This window comes from Seriola aureovittata, chromosome 10 (genome assembly GCF_021018895.1).
Source record: "Seriola aureovittata isolate HTS-2021-v1 ecotype China chromosome 10, ASM2101889v1, whole genome shotgun sequence".
Taxonomy (NCBI): Eukaryota; Metazoa; Chordata; class Actinopteri; order Carangiformes; family Carangidae; genus Seriola; species Seriola aureovittata.
Genome location: NC_079373.1, coordinates 26,464,272 through 26,483,875, shown reverse-complemented (window position 1 = coordinate 26,483,875; position 19,604 = coordinate 26,464,272). Strand labels below are relative to the sequence as shown.

Genomic DNA, 19,604 nt, shown 5'->3' with positions numbered 1-19,604 from the left:
AAATGTGGTTATGACTTAGATTTTGTAATGAAAATGAACGTGCATGGTAAAGTGAGGTGTCCCGACCCTCAGGTTGAGATCCACTGTAGTGAGTGCAGCACTTTCATATTCACTCAGAGCTGCAGCAGTCCTACAGCGCCACCTGGAGTTTAACCTCAGAGCAGCAAACAGTGTCTCCATAAACATCAGGATTATATTTGTTTGTAGATGATGAAGAATATCTTTATCCTGTTTTTTGAAATATGAAATCTAATAACAAGAAAATAACAAGAATACTAAACAACACCAAAACATATGATCTGAAAAAAATACATTACAAGCCTCACACAGTAAGATCCAGTCTATGGTTCCTACCACCCAGCACTGTATAATCCAAATCACAGGCCTGTTAATGGTAGTTTTAAATGTCTGTCTTTAAAATAACCTTTTCATTGATCCATCTGTTATCTTGGTTGTGTGTGTTTTGAATCATCACAGTGTGTATTAAATGTTTTCCTGTCTCTCAGCTCTTCACCACCAAGGCCCAGAGTCTGCTGCTGATGACCTCGGTGGCCATGCCGGTCTTCAGCAAGAAGAAAGAGACGGTCAGTGTCTACAGAACAAAGTGTGAAACCTGTGTGTCGCAGTAACTGTAATCACAAAGTGCCGGAACCGAAGAGGAGTCGGTTTCTTGCAAGTGGTTGGACAAGAGCTACGATTGTTGGTTGAAATATCTCAGTAAACACAGATTCATGGTGCAGAGAGGATACGCTAACATATTAGCTATTTTGATGACTTAACATTTAGTTGTCAGCTAAACGTATAATTTACGAGCTAAATGCTAACATACTACCACTTAAAAAGGTTTCAGTAAATGAGAACTAATTGTAAAATGTTTGTAGGAAACTAAATCGACTACAAACAGGGGGCAGCTGCATTTTACAAAGTCAACAAACGTCTTAGCTTTATCCAAGACATGGCTGTCTGTACGCCACATGCCTCGACACACTAGCATGGCTAACTAGTTCATTCATTAGAGAACAAATAGATAACAAACAGGCTAATTTACTGGTAAAACAACAAGAGTAAAAGAGACGTTATCATGCTAACTGCTAACCTAAATGTTAGTATGTTAACATGTTAGCATGATAACAAGCTGAGAGGATAAAGGATAAGCATAAGGATTAACAACATAATGACCTCCAAAACTATTGCAGAGAACATGCTAACATGCTAAATATGTTAGCATGCAAAGTGCAAACTTTAGCTATTTTAACAACTAAACGTTAAGTTATCAGCTAAATGTGTAACTTACTAGCTAAATGCTAACATGATATCACTTAAAAAAGTAAATGTTTGTAGGAAACTTAAATGGATTAACATCTTAACAGTTACCATTTTATCATGCTAACTGCTAACCTAAATGTCAGTATGTTAACATGTTAGCATGATAACAAGCTGTGTAAACAGTGTCAGCTACTTTGCTAATAGCTTGTAAAACCAATCATATCCCCATCTGCCTCTGTGGTACTTGTGTGTAGTGCTAATTAGCGGACATTAGCATGCTAAAACACTCCACTGAGTGTGTTTAACTAAGCTAGCATTTAGCTCAAAGCACCGCTGTACCTGAGCACAGCCTCACAGAGCTGCTAATGTGGCTTATAGCTCTCGTTTTCTAAGCTAAGTGACCACATCACCATTGAAATGCTCCTCGCCTGCTACAGCAGTAAGTGAACGCATCACCATTCATAGCGCTGTGATGTCTGGAGCTGATTCTGACCGTCCTGTCATATTCAGTTTGTTACAAATCTAGTCCTATATAAGCATAAGGTTAATACCTCCTTATCACAGTATAATTGTTTTTGCTTCTACTTCAGATGTCTTAGCTCTGTAGTATTACTGAGTTTTTTCCCTGTGCCCTGCCTCTCCAGCTGTCCCACGGGATCCTGCTGGGCGTAGTCGGCTCAGACATCCCGCTGATGGAGGTGATGAAGCTGGCGCCCAGATACATGGTGAGCTCAGACCTGTTCAGCTGTGGCGGATAGTTGTTGTTTCTGTTCATTTTCTTTGAACTTCCTTCACCTCCTGCTCCTCCTCCTCAGCTGGGAGCACATGGCTACGCCTTCCTCATCACCAACAACGGCTACATCTTGGCCCACCCCGACCTTCGACCTCTTGTGAGTTCTGCAGGTTTAAATAACCGCACAGGTCAAATTTAGCTCAGGAGCTCTGCAGCAGCAGCAGCAGCAGCAGCAGCAGCAGCAGCTCTGTTTAACTCAGATCTATATTTAAAGTTTTTCCAGCAGATGACCTGAAGGTGCATTAAAGGGAGGAAGTATTAAGTATTTATAAGGACAGTTATACAGTATTTCACTACAGTGTCTTCTCTGTCCTACAGTACAAAGACGGAAAGAAACTGAAGCCGAAGCCAAACTACAACAGTGTGGATCTGTCTGAGGTGGAGTGGGAGGATACAGAGGAGATGGTAACACACACACACACACACACACATGAACACACACACACACACCAGATTAATCTCAGATATCTGGAAAGAGTGAATTATCGGCGTGTTGGAATGAAACCCTTCAATTCCTCCAAGAAGGCATTACGTTCTCAGGTCGTCCGTCCGTCCCATTCTTGTGAACGCCACATCTCAGTGACACCTTCAGGGACCTTCTTCAAATTTGGCACAAACTTTCATTTTGCCTCAAGGATGAACTGATTAGATTTTGGTGGTCAAAGGTCAAAGTTCAGGGTCACGGTGACCTCACAAAACACATTTTTGGCAATAACTCACGAATTCATGCACTGATTATGACACAATTTGACTCAAATGTGTACAAGGATAAAATTAAGTGATGACATTTTATATCAAAAGGTCAAAGGTCAACTTCACAGTGACATCATCTATCATATCTGAACCCCTTTGATTTGACTCTTGTTGTTCTTCCAGCTGAGAACAGCGATGGTGAAAGGAGAGACTGGCAGCATCAGCCTGAGCATCAGAGCATCTGTGGACAAAGGGGTGAGGAACGCATCATCACTTCATTTAACACACACTATCATACAAGTGTATGTTTTGTTTGTGTCACAAACAGTTTGAGTTTAAAATGTCCTGGACCCACCAGGACCTGGTCTTTACAAACTCAAGCTGTGCAGCCACATTCAGCTTGAACCCATAAAACTCTATTTTGATTTGTAGCGGAGATCAAAGAGTTTAAAATATACCAAACATGTCGGGATGAATGTTGAGGAAATGTATTTGAAATGATGCACAAGACGTGAAGAATAATTCAGTCTGACAGAACAGTGCAGTGTAACTCCCCAGAGTTTTGGAGTTTGAATATTTAAAAACACGATGAAGAGCTGGAACAAACTGATCCAGAACATGTTGAAGGCTGTCACACACAGTGGAGTAAGATGATTTCTTCAACCTTAAAGCAGCTTAAAGGGAAAAGAAAGTGGAGAAAACTCGTGTGTTAAATGTTTAAAAAAAGAAAAAGTGGAATAATTGGCTTGATGTGGTGCTCTAATTAAATATTGAAGCATCCAATGCTGTAGCTGTAACATCACCATTCAGCAACAAAGAAGAAGGTGTGACATATAGGACAAATAAGGGAGTCGGAGAAATGTGAGTTGGAGAAATGGAAATGTCACCGTGTGTCTGTGAGTATGACGTAAAAGTACAACACCAGAATTTAGATTAAAATCACTGGATTTTTATAGCACGTTGTTGTTCGGATATGACAGAAATGAAGGTCCCGAAAGCTGAGAGAAAACCTGTATACATTTGCAAAACAGCAACAAAAACTAAAACATAATAGAAAATCGCCACACAAAATCCAAAATGGCTGACTTCCTGTCTGGCGAAAACTACAGATTATGTCTTTTAAGATGAAACCAATCATCCCACTGACTTTCATGAACATCCAACATGGCCCTCAAAAAGTTTTTCAACATAACAATAATAATAATAATTATAATGATCTTGGTAAATACTATAGGTTCCTGGCACCTTTGGGACTCGTGCCTTAATAAAGCTTAAGAAACTTTCACCAGCTTTTTGAAACTTTTTAAAACAAGAAATTGACGGTAAATTTCCTTTTATCATTTAATGACAAAGCAGTAAAATGTATTAATTTCTCACATTAATATCCCTGCTGAAATAAAGCACTGTCACAAGAGTGAATAATGGAAACTGTAGGACAGACCTGCAGTTTCCCTCCGGTTCAGCAGGTGGCAGTGATGCACCTGTTACAAACATGCAGCTGATTGTTGTGTGTTTCATATGTTTAATTCCTGTTAGTGAACCGTTACAGTCACATGAGTTTATCTCACCAGTTAAAAAAGACGCCACAGTGACACTGATGTTTTCTTGCTCCTCTTCAGAAACGACCTCTGTACATGATCAATGACTACTTCTACACAAACATTGATGACACGCCGTTCAGGTAGGTCGGCTTCTCTGTCCTCACGCCTTTTAAAGTTGCTTTTCCACGAAGCTAAACTCACAGTTTTGTTATGTTTGAGGACACAAAAGACTTCTTGAAGTCATGTGTGTTTACTGACGTAGACGGACTCATCACGTGGATGTAAAGTAAAGCTGATAAAAATGAAACTCAGTTATTTAAATTTTTTGTCTTGGTCTCATAAAAGAAAAGAAACCAAACAAACAAGAACATTGTGTAAAAGATAATTGTCTGATATGTTATAATCAGATCTTTGTGGATGTCAAACATCAGCATGAACCTCCACCCTCAGGAGTTTGCAGTTGTATGTGTGTGATTTGGCCACTAGATGGCGGCGTGTCCCACGTCCCGTCTCACCTCCTCCCTGTGTCTCTGCAGCTTCGGTATGGCGCTGACGAAGGGTCACGGAAGGCTGATGTTTGTGGGAAACGTGTCTGTGGAGGAAGGTACAATTACCCACAATCCCCCTGCACGGATAGCGTTTCTTCTTTTGTATCATTTGCACTTTAAGTAGAAAGAAAATTTTACTTATTCAGCTGCATTTTTCTTTTTACACTGAATGAATCTGTTAAGTCGAGTGTTTTTCTGTGTCTCTGCAGGGCTGCATGACCTCACCTCCCCAGACCTGAGCATCGCCTCCGAGTGGTGCGTCTGGAAACCTCTGATTAAATCATGAACTGATGCTTAACAGCAGATTTCATCAGGCTGTGGCAGTTTTTAACTTTTAATCAGTTTATTTGTGCAGAGGACACAGATGAACAAGTGGAGCAGCTGCTCTGCAGCGAGAGCAGGAAGAACAAAAAGATAATTAGTCTGTTGAATCATTTATGTGTAATAAGAGTCCAATTAGTGGAGTGAAGGAAGATCAGAGTGTAAAAAGTAAAAGTCAGGATTTGTACAATTGACAGAAATCCTTCCTCAGAAAATGTTTTTAGTTTTTTCTTGTCAATTCTCCCAAACACATTAAAGGTCCCAGTGTGTCTCTGCAGCTGCTGGTCCTGGTTTAATAAATCTCTTTTCCTCAGGACGTACTGTGAGACAGACATCGACCCCGCCCACAGGAAATACTCGCAGCTTCAGGCCGCCATCCGCTACCTGCTGGGGAAGGAGCCCGACCTCGAGTGTAGGTTCTTTTCTTTTTTTTTTATCAAACTAAAAAAAATAAACCCACACAATATTTATTTAATAGGTTTTCATTCATTTGGATTAGCTCTGCTTTTTAATATTTTGTCAGTAAGACCTTTGTTTGACTGAACCCGTCCGTTGCCTAGGTGACGAGGTGTTGCTGCAGCATACGCTGTTTGACGCCGTGGTCACGGCTCCGCTGGAGGCCTACTGGAACGCCCTGATGCTCAACGACAGGTGAGACACCAGACGTCCAGGTGTTATTCTTAAAGGAGCAGTTCACCCAAACTACAAAAACAGCTGTTCTCTATTGAAGATAATGATGAATTGTTTTGTATATATATCATTATATTACGAAGGTGTATTAGGAACAAGTTTTTCCTCGTTAATTTATGACGCTATGACGCTTTAAACTCTTATTATATCCTAATTTTCTTTTCGTAAATTTATCAATTTAATGTTGGAATTTCTGAGTTTGGTTTGTTTGAACTCGCAGCGTCATGCGTCTGGTGTTTGTGTTTGCGCTCTGCAGGGTGGAGCCCGGCGTCGAGACGGTCTTCCTCGGTACTCGCTCCGGCCTGATGAGGATCATGAGATACGCAGGAGTGGAGAGCAGAGTCGCAAAGTGAGTTCAAAGTGTCCAAGAACTCAATCTGCTGAACGTCTGATTATTCAGTCTGTGGACAAAGACAAGCAGCACCTGACTAACCCTCCGTTGGTTTACTGGTGAAGTCATTTTTATTTATTATTATGCAGGAAAAGTTTTCTGTTTCACATTCATGTCTGTCACCGTCCACACGAGACTTCGTTTCAAGCCTTTATTAGAACACTAAAATAAGTGTCAACAGTCGTTCTCAAAGGGAAAATGTTGAACGTCCTCTCAACAGGAGGTTCCTGACTCCGGTTGATAAAGACAACCTGTTCACCATCGATCACTTCCCGCTGTGGTACCGCCTGGCCGTGGAATACACTCCTGGAATCTTCTTCTACTACCCAGTCAACGACAAAGGTCCCTGTCCGCCCGTCTCCTCAGCCCTCACCCTTAACGAATCTCTCTCTAACCTTCAGCTAACGTTGGTCTGAACTCTCTCTCTCTCTCTCTCTCTCGACAGGCGTGAAGTACATCATCGCGACGACGGCGGTGACGGTGTCGTCTGAAGGGAGGACGGCCATGGCAGGAGGTGAGTCTCACTGAGTCAACATGTTTACTTCTTCTTGTGCCGCACATCTGCGTCATCGATTCTGCCCCATTGGCCCATGTTTCACAGAGCAGGTTATGAAAAGTTAAGAAAAGCATCAAGTTAAGACTTTAAAATATCATAAACAATCTTCACTTTAATTTACTTTTTCTTGCCTCACTGGCAGTGCTGTGGGATTCTGGGCTGTCAGACGTTACACACCTCTAATCTAACAGTAGGACTGTGGAGACGGTGGATTGAGCTCCAGGTTGCATTAAATTAATTAATCATATCGTTAGGAATTATTGCTGTACACTGCTGGGAAGTACTGAAGAATGTGATCACCATCCAATCGTGTTCAGCAAAAACAAAATGGATTAAGAAGAATTAGACAGGAGCTAATTCAAGCAAGAAGCTGGAGTTGTTGTTGTTGTTGTTGTTGTTGTTGTTGTTGAACAGAGGTTTGTACTATGAAGCAGGATTTGAGGTTATCAAGGTAACTTCAGGTTTAACTGTGGGTTATCAGCCCTACGACGGTGGTTCATTTGTTACCAGGGTAAATCACCATGGTAACTGAGTCTGATCCAAAGAGTTTACAATTAAATGATAAATGATGACGAGCTTCTAACAAACAGGGGAGAGTTCATCACGATGAATAACGACATAATCACTATTATAACTTCATGAACTGAACAAAGATTCACATACATTTCACCTTGTTGGATACGAAGCCGACAGGTAAACCCAGGGTTAACTGAACCAGGTGACAACCAGCTGGTTATCCTGTGGAACTTGCTTTGTGTCAGGATTCAGGATGTGTATTGTTGGAGCAATGTTTTAGAGGGCTGGTTGCCGGATGTTGCATTTCTTACAAAGACGTTTTTAATTGAATAATTTAAGAATCTGTTGTCAGACGTCGAGTATTTTCAGGAAGCGGAGGATCTGGAAGTGATTCAAACATCCCGACAGCAGCAGATGCTACCGTTATCAAATAATGATGATTTCGTTTGCTCGTGAAACTCTCCGAATGTTGATGGTAACCCTTAACTGTGCAGGGTGACGGTGTTGGTGCATTGTCACCGGCCTGGCGAGTCAGTAAAAGATTTTAATAGAAAATGAATGGACGTCTTTGAAAGAGTAAAATCTATCTGTGTCCAGAGTGTGGATGAGTTTTATCAGTTTTCCTCAGCCGAGTGTTTCATGAGAGGATTTCACCAGGACTTCCTGACGGGAGAGAAAAACATGATGTGGAGAAGAAAAGAAGTATAGATAAATATAGAGTTTATTATCTTCAGCATATGATTAACAGTCCTTGAGTTTGATTTGAGACAATGTTTTTATGTGCTTATCACAGAAAATATGGAGAAAATAAATAACACATAAGGAAGTTACAGTAGTAATGTTGGGAATATAACTGCTCCTGTCGTTGAGCTTCAGAGTTTGTTTGTGCTGGATTATTAGAAGTTGTTGTAGCTCAAAGCTTTGCCCACTAGGTGGCAGCACAGCTCTAGCATCTGTTTGAATGCAGTTTATCTCAGTGGTGAAGCTTAAAGCAGCGTTTACTGACTCTCTGATCTGGAGTCATGTGGAGGGGATTCAACACGGCATCCATCGAACAGAGGTACAAAGGATAATTTCTCAAAGTGTTAAAGAACGTAAAATATACAAAACAAAGAGGAAAAAGAAAGGTTCACAGATTCACAGACTTTTGTACGTTTGGAGTTTGTGCTTGTCGGGCTTGGGAATAAAAGGCAGTTTCATATTTCTAGAGAAGAAACAAAAAAAAACACAGATGAAGGGAAGTCAAGGTGCAGAAGTGCCAAACAGCAGCTTTAACAGGAGTTTCAAAGCTGGCCGAGAGAGATGCAGCATGGGGAATTACAATTCACAGAGCTTCCATACATTAAAATAAAGTGCTGCAGCATTCCAGTTTCCTTTAATCTAGTCCGCTCCATTAGCCGTACAATCAGTCCCGCCCAGAGGTTTTCAGCACGATTGCAGAGCTGCGGGGTTTCCCCCTCCACGTGTCGTCTCATCATTGACGAGAGCTGAGGATCAGAAGCAGCCAGAACATCCAGGGAGGATCGAGACTCAGTCGAGAGCGCCGCGTCAGAAGCTGCTGATCCGATACCCGTGCACGATGCCACATGGCTCCTTGGGCTGCGTCTCCTCCGGCGAGTTCGGGGACGACATCGGTCCGTCCTCCAGGTCGGTCTCAGCTCCGGACTCGGCCATCAGAGGCTGGCCGCGGCTCTTCATCTCCTTCTGGTACCGCGCCATCAGCGAGGCGTAGACGCAGCCATAAGTCGCCGCGACCACCATCATGACGCACACCGTACCGCAAACCACGCCTGCCACAATCTGCGTGCCGTGTGCCCGGCGGACGCTTACGGGCCGGTAACGTTGGCGAACACACTCGTCATTGCCGCTGACCCGGCCGGGCGGACAGGGAGGCCGGGTGACGTAACCCGACGCGCCCTCCTTGGTCGGACTCTGCAGGCAGTAGCTGAACATCTCTGCCGGCACGCTGCGGATGTCCCTGCCTTTCAAATCCACCGGGAGACTGCACTGCATCGCATCTACCTGCCCATCTATAAAAAAGATGAAGAGGGGAAACAAAGACGGAGAGGGAGGACGAACAGGGAGGGCGGAGGTGGAGTAAAGGGGAAGGAGGGAGACGACAAACAAGGAGAGACAGGGGAGATTGAGAGAGATAGAGGTCATTATATTCTTAGATGTCTTTGCTCAGCAGACATCCATCCTGCAGAGCGGAGATTAATTGCTTCGATTAGACAGCTTTTGAAGTGCAGACTCCAAATACAAAGTGATTTGCTCCGGCACGGTCTTAAACCACTGTAAGCCTGCTGCCAATACTATCAACCTCAGAATATTTGGAGGGGCCTACTAACACCACTGCTCACCCCGGTAAATCAACCACTCCATCCAGTGCTTGAAGTCCATCAGCTTGCAGTCGCACTCCCATGGGTTTCCCGCCAGCTGGAGCTGCCGCAGCCCCACCAGGGGCTCGAAGGTGACTCTGTCTAGAGCCACGAGCCGGTTGCTGGCCAGGGACAGCCAGGTGACTCTCTGAAGCCCATCCAGGAGGCCCTTAGGCAGCCAAAGGAGGCCATTGGAGGACAGGTCGAGCCCCTGCAGCCACAACAGCCCCTTGAAAACCTCTTTGCTCAAGCCAACGCTCCCCTGACTTCCATTGAAGCCCTGGAAGGCCTCTGTACTGTTGTTGGGGTCAAACGTCGCCAGGCGTACCCCGAGGTAGTTAGCGGAGAGGTTGAGCCAACGAAGGCCGCTCAAGCCTGAGAAAGCTCCAGGCTGCAGGGTGGAAAGGTGGTTCTGGGAAAGATCCAGGAGCTCCAGGCTGCTGAGGTTGGACAGCTCTGTCTTGCCCAGAGATGAGAGATTGTTCTGTGGTAGGCGCAGGACAAGGGAGTCTTGGTCCAGAAGCGCCAGGATGGGTGTCAGAGAGAGGAGGCCGAGAGCGGAGCAGTCAGTGGTGTTACCATAGCAGGTGCAGACGCCGGGACAGCCGTGGACCGAGCCCAGCAGGCCTAGTAGAGCCAGCACCAGACTGGACAGAACTGCATAGACTGGAAAACACAAAGAAACAAACACAACTGCGTCTTTTAAAATGACAAAACTGACTCGACACAAAGACATTTAAAACCAGTGTCATCTTGTGGTGATATCTGAATGTCTCTGACCTCCTGAATGTGGCTCGTAACCAGATCTCTGACTCACCGAGCTCGAACATCAGCAAAATACAGAACAAGACTAGAAACTAGTCAAACAAACCCAGTGTTCTGCTGTGATGATTTCTGTATCAAACCTTTTTATTTTGCTACAAACTTTATTGAGTTTGCAGAGAAACAGCACTGCAATGCCAACAATGGAGGAAATTAGGAGGAAAATAATGGAAAGCAGACCTAAACCTCAATGGAAAAGGCTCTCTGCCTGCTTCTTTATTACCTGTGGAGTCTTGATGGAGGCAGAATACAAAATGACAGTTTTCTTGGACTTCGGGGAGAAAAGTGCAGAGGTATTGATCTATTTTGGTCTTGGCGAGAAAGGTTGTATTGTACAGCTCTCAGCGTGGATAAAAAGCATCAGTTGATTTCCCACAGTGAGAAGGAGGAAGCGTCTGTCCAGACTCACCCAGACTCTCCATGTGACTTCGTCCATACTGGTCCAGGTTCTTCATGTCTGTCACATCAACTCCACGACTTCACACTTCAGGCTGACATCCAGCTGTCTTCGCTCTCTGCCGGGTCACTCTGACATCCAGCTATGGAGAAGGTCCTGGAAAACAGAAAGGAGAGGATGTTATTTGAGGAAATATAAACTTGTGTTTTAGAAAGTTCTGCTTTTTCCCGACTGAAATGAATTTAATATATTCCTTGGTGTTCCTCAATATGGTAACAGTCCTCTGTTACTATATTGAGACCAGATACCAATAACGATAAGAGTAGTGATTCAACTAACAATTATATTCACAGCTACATTTATCAAGCTGGTATTTGGTAAATTTTGGTATTGAAGCCTGATTAATTACTTGTACACCTATCAATTATCAAAATAGAGGCCAACATTGAAGTGAAGAAGAAACTGCAGTTCCTCTAATGACCACTAGAGGCTGGCTCCAAGAGTGAGTCAATCCCCATAGAGTACCATTTCAAAATACCCAACTACACTTGGCACAAACCGGCATGAACTGAAGTCTCGGCCCCTCCTCTTTGCCAATTTTTGGATTAGCCAGGAGGTGCGGGTGCTGCCAAGACGACGACGGCGGAGCAGCTCACTCTGAGCTTCAAAACCGCTCTTTAGAAACCTGAAGGTGACGTCAAGGAGGCTACGTCCATCTTTTTTACTCTCTGTGATTTTAAGCTTTGTGATTTGATGTTTCTCAGATGATTCTCTTTAACTTGTACTTTTTGGGCCGTAGAAAAAAACAGATATTTTCTAACACTGTCGTTCTTCTAAGTCTTGAGGAGCTGCGACTTTTCGTCGTCTCACGTTATGAAGACTGAGACGATAGAGCAGACTTTAATTTTGTATCCCCAGTCATGAATTACTCCTCCCACTTCACTGGAGGATAATCCTTTGTGAGCTTTGTTTAGATTTACTTTGCTCTCTTTCAGCTCCACAGCTCTTTGCATTCATTCATCTCATTGGTTCCAAATGAAAGATTTACTCTCGTTCACTCTCCGTGCTTTACACTTCACACCTGCTCCACAATTCAAACTGATAATTTTCCTCTCAAGAGCCTGTTCCTCAAACCTCTCGTCCGCCGGGAAGAGTGCAGCACGATACGTGAGATTAAGTGGAGTGCATCGTATGCACAGATTAAAAAACATCAACAGCTTAGTCTTAGTGGTAGAGCTGATCCACATTATATATTGGCATTACAGGCCAGAGTTGTGCTGTGATTCACAGCGTTTTGCTTGTCCTCAATCCTTTTCATTCTCTCTCGCTCAGGGAGAACACACAAGAAGCTTCGTGATGAGGTGAAATAATCCTCTGTGTTTTCATCCTGCAACACCAACACCAACACCGGAGAAAAAGTCAATGCCAACTTCTATCTCTCTAACGCCCACTCGCAATTCCTGTACGCTGCACATACATCGTTTGTATTCTTTTGATGATTCGTCCGCTTTTAAATCACTCGTTCATTTTCCTTCTCTTGATATAATTGCCAGTTTCGGGCACTCAGATATGCAGAGGGAAGTGTGCATGAGAGATAAAGCTGCAGAGAGAAAAGAAAAGCGCTGTCACTCCATCATCCGTCTGTAGCTGCTATAAAGAGCCAGAGAAATGCTGCCTCAAGGTCTTTCTTTTGTTGCAGGTCTCTCTTTTGTTAAGTTGGCACAAAGATGCCAGTCACTCTGCTGTGGACCGCGTGAGGCAGGAAGGTGCCTCCAGGCCACAAGTGACATTACAGAGCAGGAGGAATTACAATGCAGGTAGAGGAGGGAGATAATGGGAGGACGCGTGGAGAGAGACAAATGTTTGACGTCACCTCACAACCATCAAGAGACCAAAAATGAGAAAGTCACGAGTTCCCAGAGGATGTTCATGTACAGTAAGAACTGATGTTCTCTCATTATACAACAAGTTGTTTGCTCTTAAAACGACGTATGTTTATTTCCTGATGCGACTTCTCTGGTGGTCAGTAATGATTTAGATATTTACATTAAATATAACTATCTTTTCAACAAATATTGACACGTTGTAAAGACCTGGTTCATACTGATCTGTACAAGCTCAAACACATAAACATTTAATACATCCAGGTAAATACTGAACTGCTTTTCATACTTGGCGCCATATAAATGAAAAGAATTACAAAGGACTTTGAAACTTGTACACCTCATACCACTGGATTAATTTACATTAAAGCTGCAGTTCCATAAATGGCCACATGAGGGTGGGTTCTTAAGTGAGTCAATCCCCATAGACGCCCATGTTAAAATGTCCAACTTTACAGAATAAAATAAAAATGTTTACAGCCTGGTAAAAAAAAACAGTTTTGGTCTCTAGAGCCAGACCAAAGTCTTGGCTCCACACATGCCCTACCTCTTTGCCGATTGTTGGATTCGTGGCCCAGGTTAATCCGAGATATCTGAACTTCTTTTGACCTACAACTCATCAAATCAGTGCCGACAATACAATGTCTTTTCTCTAATCATGAAAGCGATCTTTCTCTAACCTTAACTCGACCAGGGGATAAAGGAATGTGATCAAAACAATTACAGCAGAAAATGCTCAAACGAGTCAACATTGGTCAGTTATGTGGGTGTTGTTCAGAAGGCGCCGACACCAGCTGTTCTCCGTAAGGTATCAGGACCAGTTGGCTGGTCCAGTGTTAGTGCAACATAAAACTAGAAAATAAAAAATAGAAATGAAAGATTCTACAAATCCAGTAACTGAGATCAGGCGTTGAATGACAGCTGCGACTCACATTAGATCTACTACAGCAGCCTGTAAGAGGATGAGCCTTCATCAGACCTTTAGAGCATCTTATGTAGAAGGTGACCTCTGACCCCTCGCGCTGTCTGATGGTCATAACAACAGATGGACATTGAATCATGTTACATGTTGTGGAAACAGGAGAAAGGATTTTCAGAAAAAAAGGATGATCTTGGTTTACTAAATAAATCCTTCAGACGATAAAACCACAACTCCCCAGCGACGTCTTACACGCACTCAAACACACGTACAGCTGCGAGTTGAGCACCAACACAAAAGCAAACGTCGGGGGGGGGGGGGTTGGTGTGTCATCTTGTGTTTATCAAGAGCTGAGGTTGCTCCTGGCTGCTTTCCTGCTATTCACCATCTCCCTCCCTCATTCATTCGTCTCTTTGAGCGTGCCCTCTCCTCCGCCCCACGTGGCGTGTCTTTCTTTGGACTCGTGACTTTTAAGGACAACGTTGAGAGCACCGAGGCTTCTGGGTGTAGGTCGAGGACGTCAGATGCACCTACAGTCAAACTTTACCCAGCAGGTTTATCTGTACCTTTCTAGGGAAAGTCTTTGACTTGGGTCTTTTGTATATATCACACTTTGGTAAGTTACAAAATGGAAATTTGTTTTATTTTGGGGTGTAGGTGATGCAGACTGAACACAAAGCTCATCTTAGAGGCTGAAGTGGAGGTTATGCTCTTATCCACAGTGGTGATTCTAGAGTCTGTTGGGGCCCTGGGCAAAGAATGGCAGGGGGCCCCTCCAATCAGCGTTTATCACAATTATGTAATAAATAATTTGACACCAATGAAAAATGTGCGAAATCTAGACTTGTTTTCATTCCAAATAGTCACGTTAATATTTTGGATTTTCAAATATAGATACGACTATAAATAACTTCAACGTTGTCGTACTGTAAATAACCAACATTATAAGCAAGGGGCCCCAAGCAGTTGCTAAATTAGCAGCCTCATAACCAGGGCTAGCTTTGGTCTGAACTGGATACTGGTTTCAGTTTTGGTCGTTTATCATCTCAGTGTTTCTTGGCCAGTGGGTCTCTTTGTCTGCATTTATAGTTTGTCTTTTACAGTTAGTCAGCCCAGAAATTAGGTTTCAAACTCTCTTCTCTTACACTAATGATATCTTTGGGAAACTTTCCCTAACAAATCCTTATTCTCAAAAAGTATTTTTCCAAAAGCAGGTTTTGGAAAAGGGGGGGGTGCTGTTTTATGTTGAAACCAATAAGACTAAGATTGGAATTACTGTCCTGCAAAGATGCACATAAATGTATTTGTAGATCATTGCAGAGAAGGGTGTTATGGGTAACTGTGGGCTTGCAGAAGAGCCAACACGGACACCTCCTCAATCTCAAAAACACGATGTGCTGCTACCCCAAGTCATGTTTAAAGAGTCTGGGGGGCGGGGCAAACAGCCGTGGAAACAGCTTGTCAAATGCACCATCACTCAGATTAGACGCCGCCCACACAGCAGCGGCAGGTCACAGATTAAAACTGTGGTTTCAATCCCCGAGCGGGACAGACGCCCGTTCAGGAGTCCAGATGGTGTTGGAACAACTGGTCCCGGAGAAACACCCCCCTACACTGCAGCAGCCATCACTCTGCTCACGCTGTGTTTTTTTTGTTTTTACTGTTGTATCATCATCACACATCTGCTGTTTTGTTGACGCCTGCATTTAAAGCACTTTCACCACACCAGCTGTGAACGGTGTATGCGCCTCATATGTTGGCTGATGACCTCACGAGGGTCCGACAGTTGCCCTGCCTCAGTACAGCTGAACTCGTCCTTTTCTAACTCTGAACTGATTAGTTGGGTTGATTGTGTGTTGTGACGATGTGTCTTTATTAGCTGTCTGACCACAGTACTGTCACCGTTCCCACATCTGCTTGAGCTCACATTAGTGGTAAATACTCAGGTTATTATGTAAAACATTAGTATTAGTTGCTGTTTACTGAACCTGCTGCTCAGTAACACAGGAGAGATGTGGTAATCTGCCACTTTAAACCCAACAGCATGGGAGCGACTGAGGCTTCATTTATTTTAGGTTTTCGGTTGATGCAGTTGGTGTTTCAACAGCTGGTGATTTTTCTTCTGTTTTTTATCAGCATATAGACTTTATATTGTGATGCACATAAACATAGAAATATCATAAGACAAAAAGAGCTTGTTTACAGGCTCCAGCTTTATTGGAGTCATCTCTTTTATAATGGTGGTCTATGTGGAGAATGCGTCTGTGTCACTGCAGTACCACGATTGGCCACCAGGGTTGAGCGATGGTGTCGTGTCTAGCTCTCACTGGTCTGGGCCGACATCTGAGTTGTTGCTACCAATCATCCCCCTTACAGGGCTGAAAAACAAACACCTTTTTGCGCATTTGTGGATTAGCCGGGAGTTGGGGGCGGAGTCAGATACTGCCAAGATGGCGATGGCGGAGCAGCTCACATTGAGCTTCACCTGAGCCAATCAGGGGTCAGTAGGCTGGACTAATAATGGGAACATCATCTTTTTTCTGGCCAATAACCTGCCCTCAAGTGTGGATGAAGTTGTTGTAATTTAACCCACAGAAAAAAAACACATTTAAATCGACGTATTTCTTTGAAACGTGCAAAAAATAGAAACAGTCTCCACGTCAACTGAAAACAACATAGACAAGACAGATGTTTGGGTCATTGCTGATTGGTTAGAGTTTCACTGAGTTATAGAAGTGAAATAAAATTCAGACTGATGATCAAGTTTTAAGCATCACCGTGTCTGTGGAAACTTCTCAGACGATGTTGGACGTCACCAATCAAGCAAACTCTGATGAGGAATAAAACTTAACGATATTTTCCTGCATCACTTTGACTAATATTTAATGTTAATGGGTGAAATTACTGATTTCTCTTGGTATTTTCTTTCCAACAACTACTTTGTTTACAGGTGAAATATCGCCAGGTTCTGGGTTTCGTACCTCAACAGCAGTTATTGATTTTCCCTGTGTGGTGACTCCACTGACGAACGTTACTGCTGTGGCGCTTTAAGTTGAAGTTCCTCTTGTGTCTAAATGCTTCTGCAGAAATCTGTGGCTGAATTGATGCGAATGGAAAACCCATGAAATTTCATAAAAGATACAAAGCCAGTTACTGATTATAATATAAAGTTTAGCTCCTGGCAGCTAATCAGGAACCGATCTGGAACCTTAAGGCTTGTAAGCATCTGGAGAACGTCGCTAATAGTTCCAGCTGTTTTTATGACATTTTAAGTGACAGTGCGGAGATTCAAACCAGCAGCCTTCCACCCTCAGGTTGACTTTTTCAGCCTCTGGGTTTTGTTGTTTGTCGGGTTTGAAAAATTTTGTCGCAGAAACAGTCGTTTCTCTCTGAGGGAAAGTGCTGCCTGATTATGTCGATTCAAAACTCTGCTGTGTGGGTTTTGTCACTGAAGTCCTGCCGCTATGATGTTCCTGCTTCATCTGCACTGCATCGCTCCGGTTTTCTGGGCCCTAGCGTGGCGTCCCGCTAGCTGCTTAATGGCCTCTGACAGGCAGCCCCCCCCCCACCCGCCCGCCCACCCACCATCCCTCCCCCTCCCCCCTGTGGCTGCACTCTTCCTCCAAAAAGCCTGAGAACGAGGCAGCAGCCAAGCGCTCGGTCCAAAAGGCCGAGAGCAGAAACACACTGCAGCATCCACGCTGAGGCAGGACGAGCAAGTAAACAACGAACGCACACGCGCACACACACACACACACACACACACACACACACACACACACACACACACTGACTGCATGCCAAAACACACACACAAGCTCACTCCCACATGCTGTTAGACTCCCTCTCTCTCTCTATTAAAAGCACAGGCATACGCTTCCTCACTACATGGCCAAAAGTCTGCGGACACCTGATCATCCCTGCAGTATGTGGTGGTTGAACTTGTGATTCCAAAACCATCTGCTGCTCTCACAGCCTCAGCTCTTTGGTTTCAGTCTCTCCACCAGATGTTGAACCTGCTGCAGGGATTTTGTTCACAGTCAGACACGGGAGCGTCAGTGTTGGTGTGTGACTCAGTTTATCACGAAGGTGTTGGACGGTCAAAGGTCAGATATGAGTGTGTGAAAACGATTTCTTCTGCAGCTGCTCGGGGGGGGGGGGGGCAAACTGTTCTTGCACTATCGTCAATCAAAATTTTGGTAACAGACATATTGCATAGAAAATAACTCGGCAGCCATTTTGATTATCAAATACCTGTAAATTTGTTTTTACATTTTTAAATGTAAGAATTTGATGCTTTTGATGCATTTTTCAATATTTTCTGACATTTTATGGACAAAACTAAAAATAAATTAAAAATGAAAAATAACAATCAACAAAACAAAAAGTTTCGGTAACTGAAAGACATCTTGTTCCTGTGCACCTGCCTCACCAAATAGATGTGCAAAGTTTTCTCTACGCTTTGGTGAACTGTTGTCTAACATATCGTTGTGTGCTGAACAATAATTAAAACGAATAGACGATAATGTTATTAATTGGTCATTTGTTGAAGTAATTATAAAGCAAGTTTTGAAGTGACTTTTGAAGACGTCAACTTGGGTTTTAGAAAAACAGGGAGAGACATTTTGTTCACTAAACCGTTAATATGAAGAATAAGAAGATATTAAATATTAATATTAGATAAATCGATACTGCAGGTTAAGTTTGCTGCAGCAACATTTCCTTTGAATTTGAACTAAGAGGCTCAAATAAGGAAAAACAGACCAACAAGTAAAGTACATTAAAGTGTGTGTCCACTTACTTCTGGCCACATTGTGTAATCGCACACACACAGAAACGAAAAGAAAGACTCGGTCTCACCTTCTTAGGCACATTTTTAGTGTACATACAGTATCTACACACACACACACACACACACACACACACACACACACACACACACACACGCCACTCACCATCTGCTCTGCTGCTTCAGCCTCCAAACGGAAGAAGAAGAGAGAAACTGTTCTTCTTCTCCTTCATCTGCAGCATTCAGTCCAGAACCACAGAGTTCTGCTTCGGGACCAGAATCTGAGTCTGAGCCCAGAAACTGGTCTCGTCTCTGAACGCCCGCAGCCTCAGTTCCTCCTCATCAAAAACCAGAATCTGGAAGCGTCTTAGAACCAGAGACCAGAACCTGGACTGGAGTTTTATCCCAGATCAAACACCACTCGTCGTTGTCGTCATCCTCCTCCTCTTCATCCACATCACTGCTCTCTCAGCTTCCTCTTTTTGTCTCAGAGCTCCGTCCAACACACACCCAGCCACCGACTGAGGGCGAGCAAGCCTCTGTGTATGTTTGAGAGAGAGAGAGAGAGGGAGAGAGGGAAGAGAGAGAGAGTGCTAGAGAAGCCACATGCTGCTGCTGAGCTGCTGCTAATGGTGTGTGTGTGTGTGTGTGTGTGTGTGTGTGTGTGTGTCCTCTGTTATACTGTGTGTAATGTGCATTAAAGCAGTTTGACAGAAATAGTAACAGTAGAGTGTTGCAGCTGCAGGCTGAGCTCTGAATGAATGAATGAAGGGAGAGAGAGATACACTTTGTATAAGAGAGAGAGAGAGAGTAACACACAGTACTGTACTTCACTGATACATGGTAATAAAGAAAATTTGAATTAGACAAAAAAACCTGTATAAGAAACTAGATTTTCCAGAGGTGAAGTTCCTCTCACCACCAGCTGCACATGTGGAACCACCTGGGGGAAATATAAGTACCCTCACCATATATGCTGCCACCCTGTGGTGTAATCGTACCACTGCAGCGTCCAGACATGTTTCATTTTTTGTTTCGTTGACAAAATTCTTCATTGATTAATCTGATAATTATTTTCTCAACTAATCGACTAATTGTTTT

The 19,604-nt window shown here is 43.5% G+C and overlaps 2 protein-coding genes across 6 annotated transcripts in view; one reads left to right on the top strand and one right to left on the bottom strand.

The window, feature by feature from the left end:
• The window catches only part of LOC130175933 (voltage-dependent calcium channel subunit alpha-2/delta-4-like), a 118,797-nt gene that overhangs the window by 62,611 nt on the left and 36,582 nt on the right, over positions 1 to 19,604 (top strand). For all 4 annotated transcript variants that reach the window (XM_056386642.1, XM_056386640.1, XM_056386641.1 and 1 more), the window contains 13 exons: positions 507 to 584; positions 1,911 to 1,991; positions 2,082 to 2,156; positions 2,378 to 2,464; positions 2,936 to 3,007; positions 4,372 to 4,433; positions 4,830 to 4,897; positions 5,051 to 5,096; positions 5,477 to 5,574; positions 5,723 to 5,813; positions 6,109 to 6,201; positions 6,464 to 6,585; positions 6,689 to 6,757. In XM_056386642.1, the coding sequence (XP_056242617.1) occupies positions 507 to 584; positions 1,911 to 1,991; positions 2,082 to 2,156; positions 2,378 to 2,464; positions 2,936 to 3,007; positions 4,372 to 4,433; positions 4,830 to 4,897; positions 5,051 to 5,096; positions 5,477 to 5,574; positions 5,723 to 5,813; positions 6,109 to 6,201; positions 6,464 to 6,585; positions 6,689 to 6,757 (1,042 nt within the window). The remainder of the gene's footprint in view (positions 1 to 506; positions 585 to 1,910; positions 1,992 to 2,081; positions 2,157 to 2,377; positions 2,465 to 2,935; positions 3,008 to 4,371; positions 4,434 to 4,829; positions 4,898 to 5,050; positions 5,097 to 5,476; positions 5,575 to 5,722; positions 5,814 to 6,108; positions 6,202 to 6,463; positions 6,586 to 6,688; positions 6,758 to 19,604) is intronic.
• On the bottom strand, positions 8,019 to 19,061 carry LOC130175935 (leucine-rich repeat and transmembrane domain-containing protein 2-like). 2 transcript variants are annotated; one of them, XM_056386644.1, is made up of 4 exons: positions 18,670 to 19,061; positions 10,925 to 11,068; positions 9,676 to 10,359; positions 8,019 to 9,345 (listed from the first exon to the last, which is right to left on the bottom strand). In XM_056386644.1, the coding sequence occupies exons 2-4, from the start codon at positions 10,968 to 10,970 to the stop codon at positions 8,864 to 8,866; spliced, it is 1,212 nt and encodes a 403-aa protein (XP_056242619.1). In that variant the 5' UTR covers positions 10,971 to 11,068; positions 18,670 to 19,061; the 3' UTR covers positions 8,019 to 8,863. The 2 variants fall into 2 exon arrangements, with proteins under 2 accessions (XP_056242619.1, XP_056242620.1); XM_056386645.1 differs by lacking the exon at positions 18,670 to 19,061 and adding an exon at positions 11,472 to 12,265.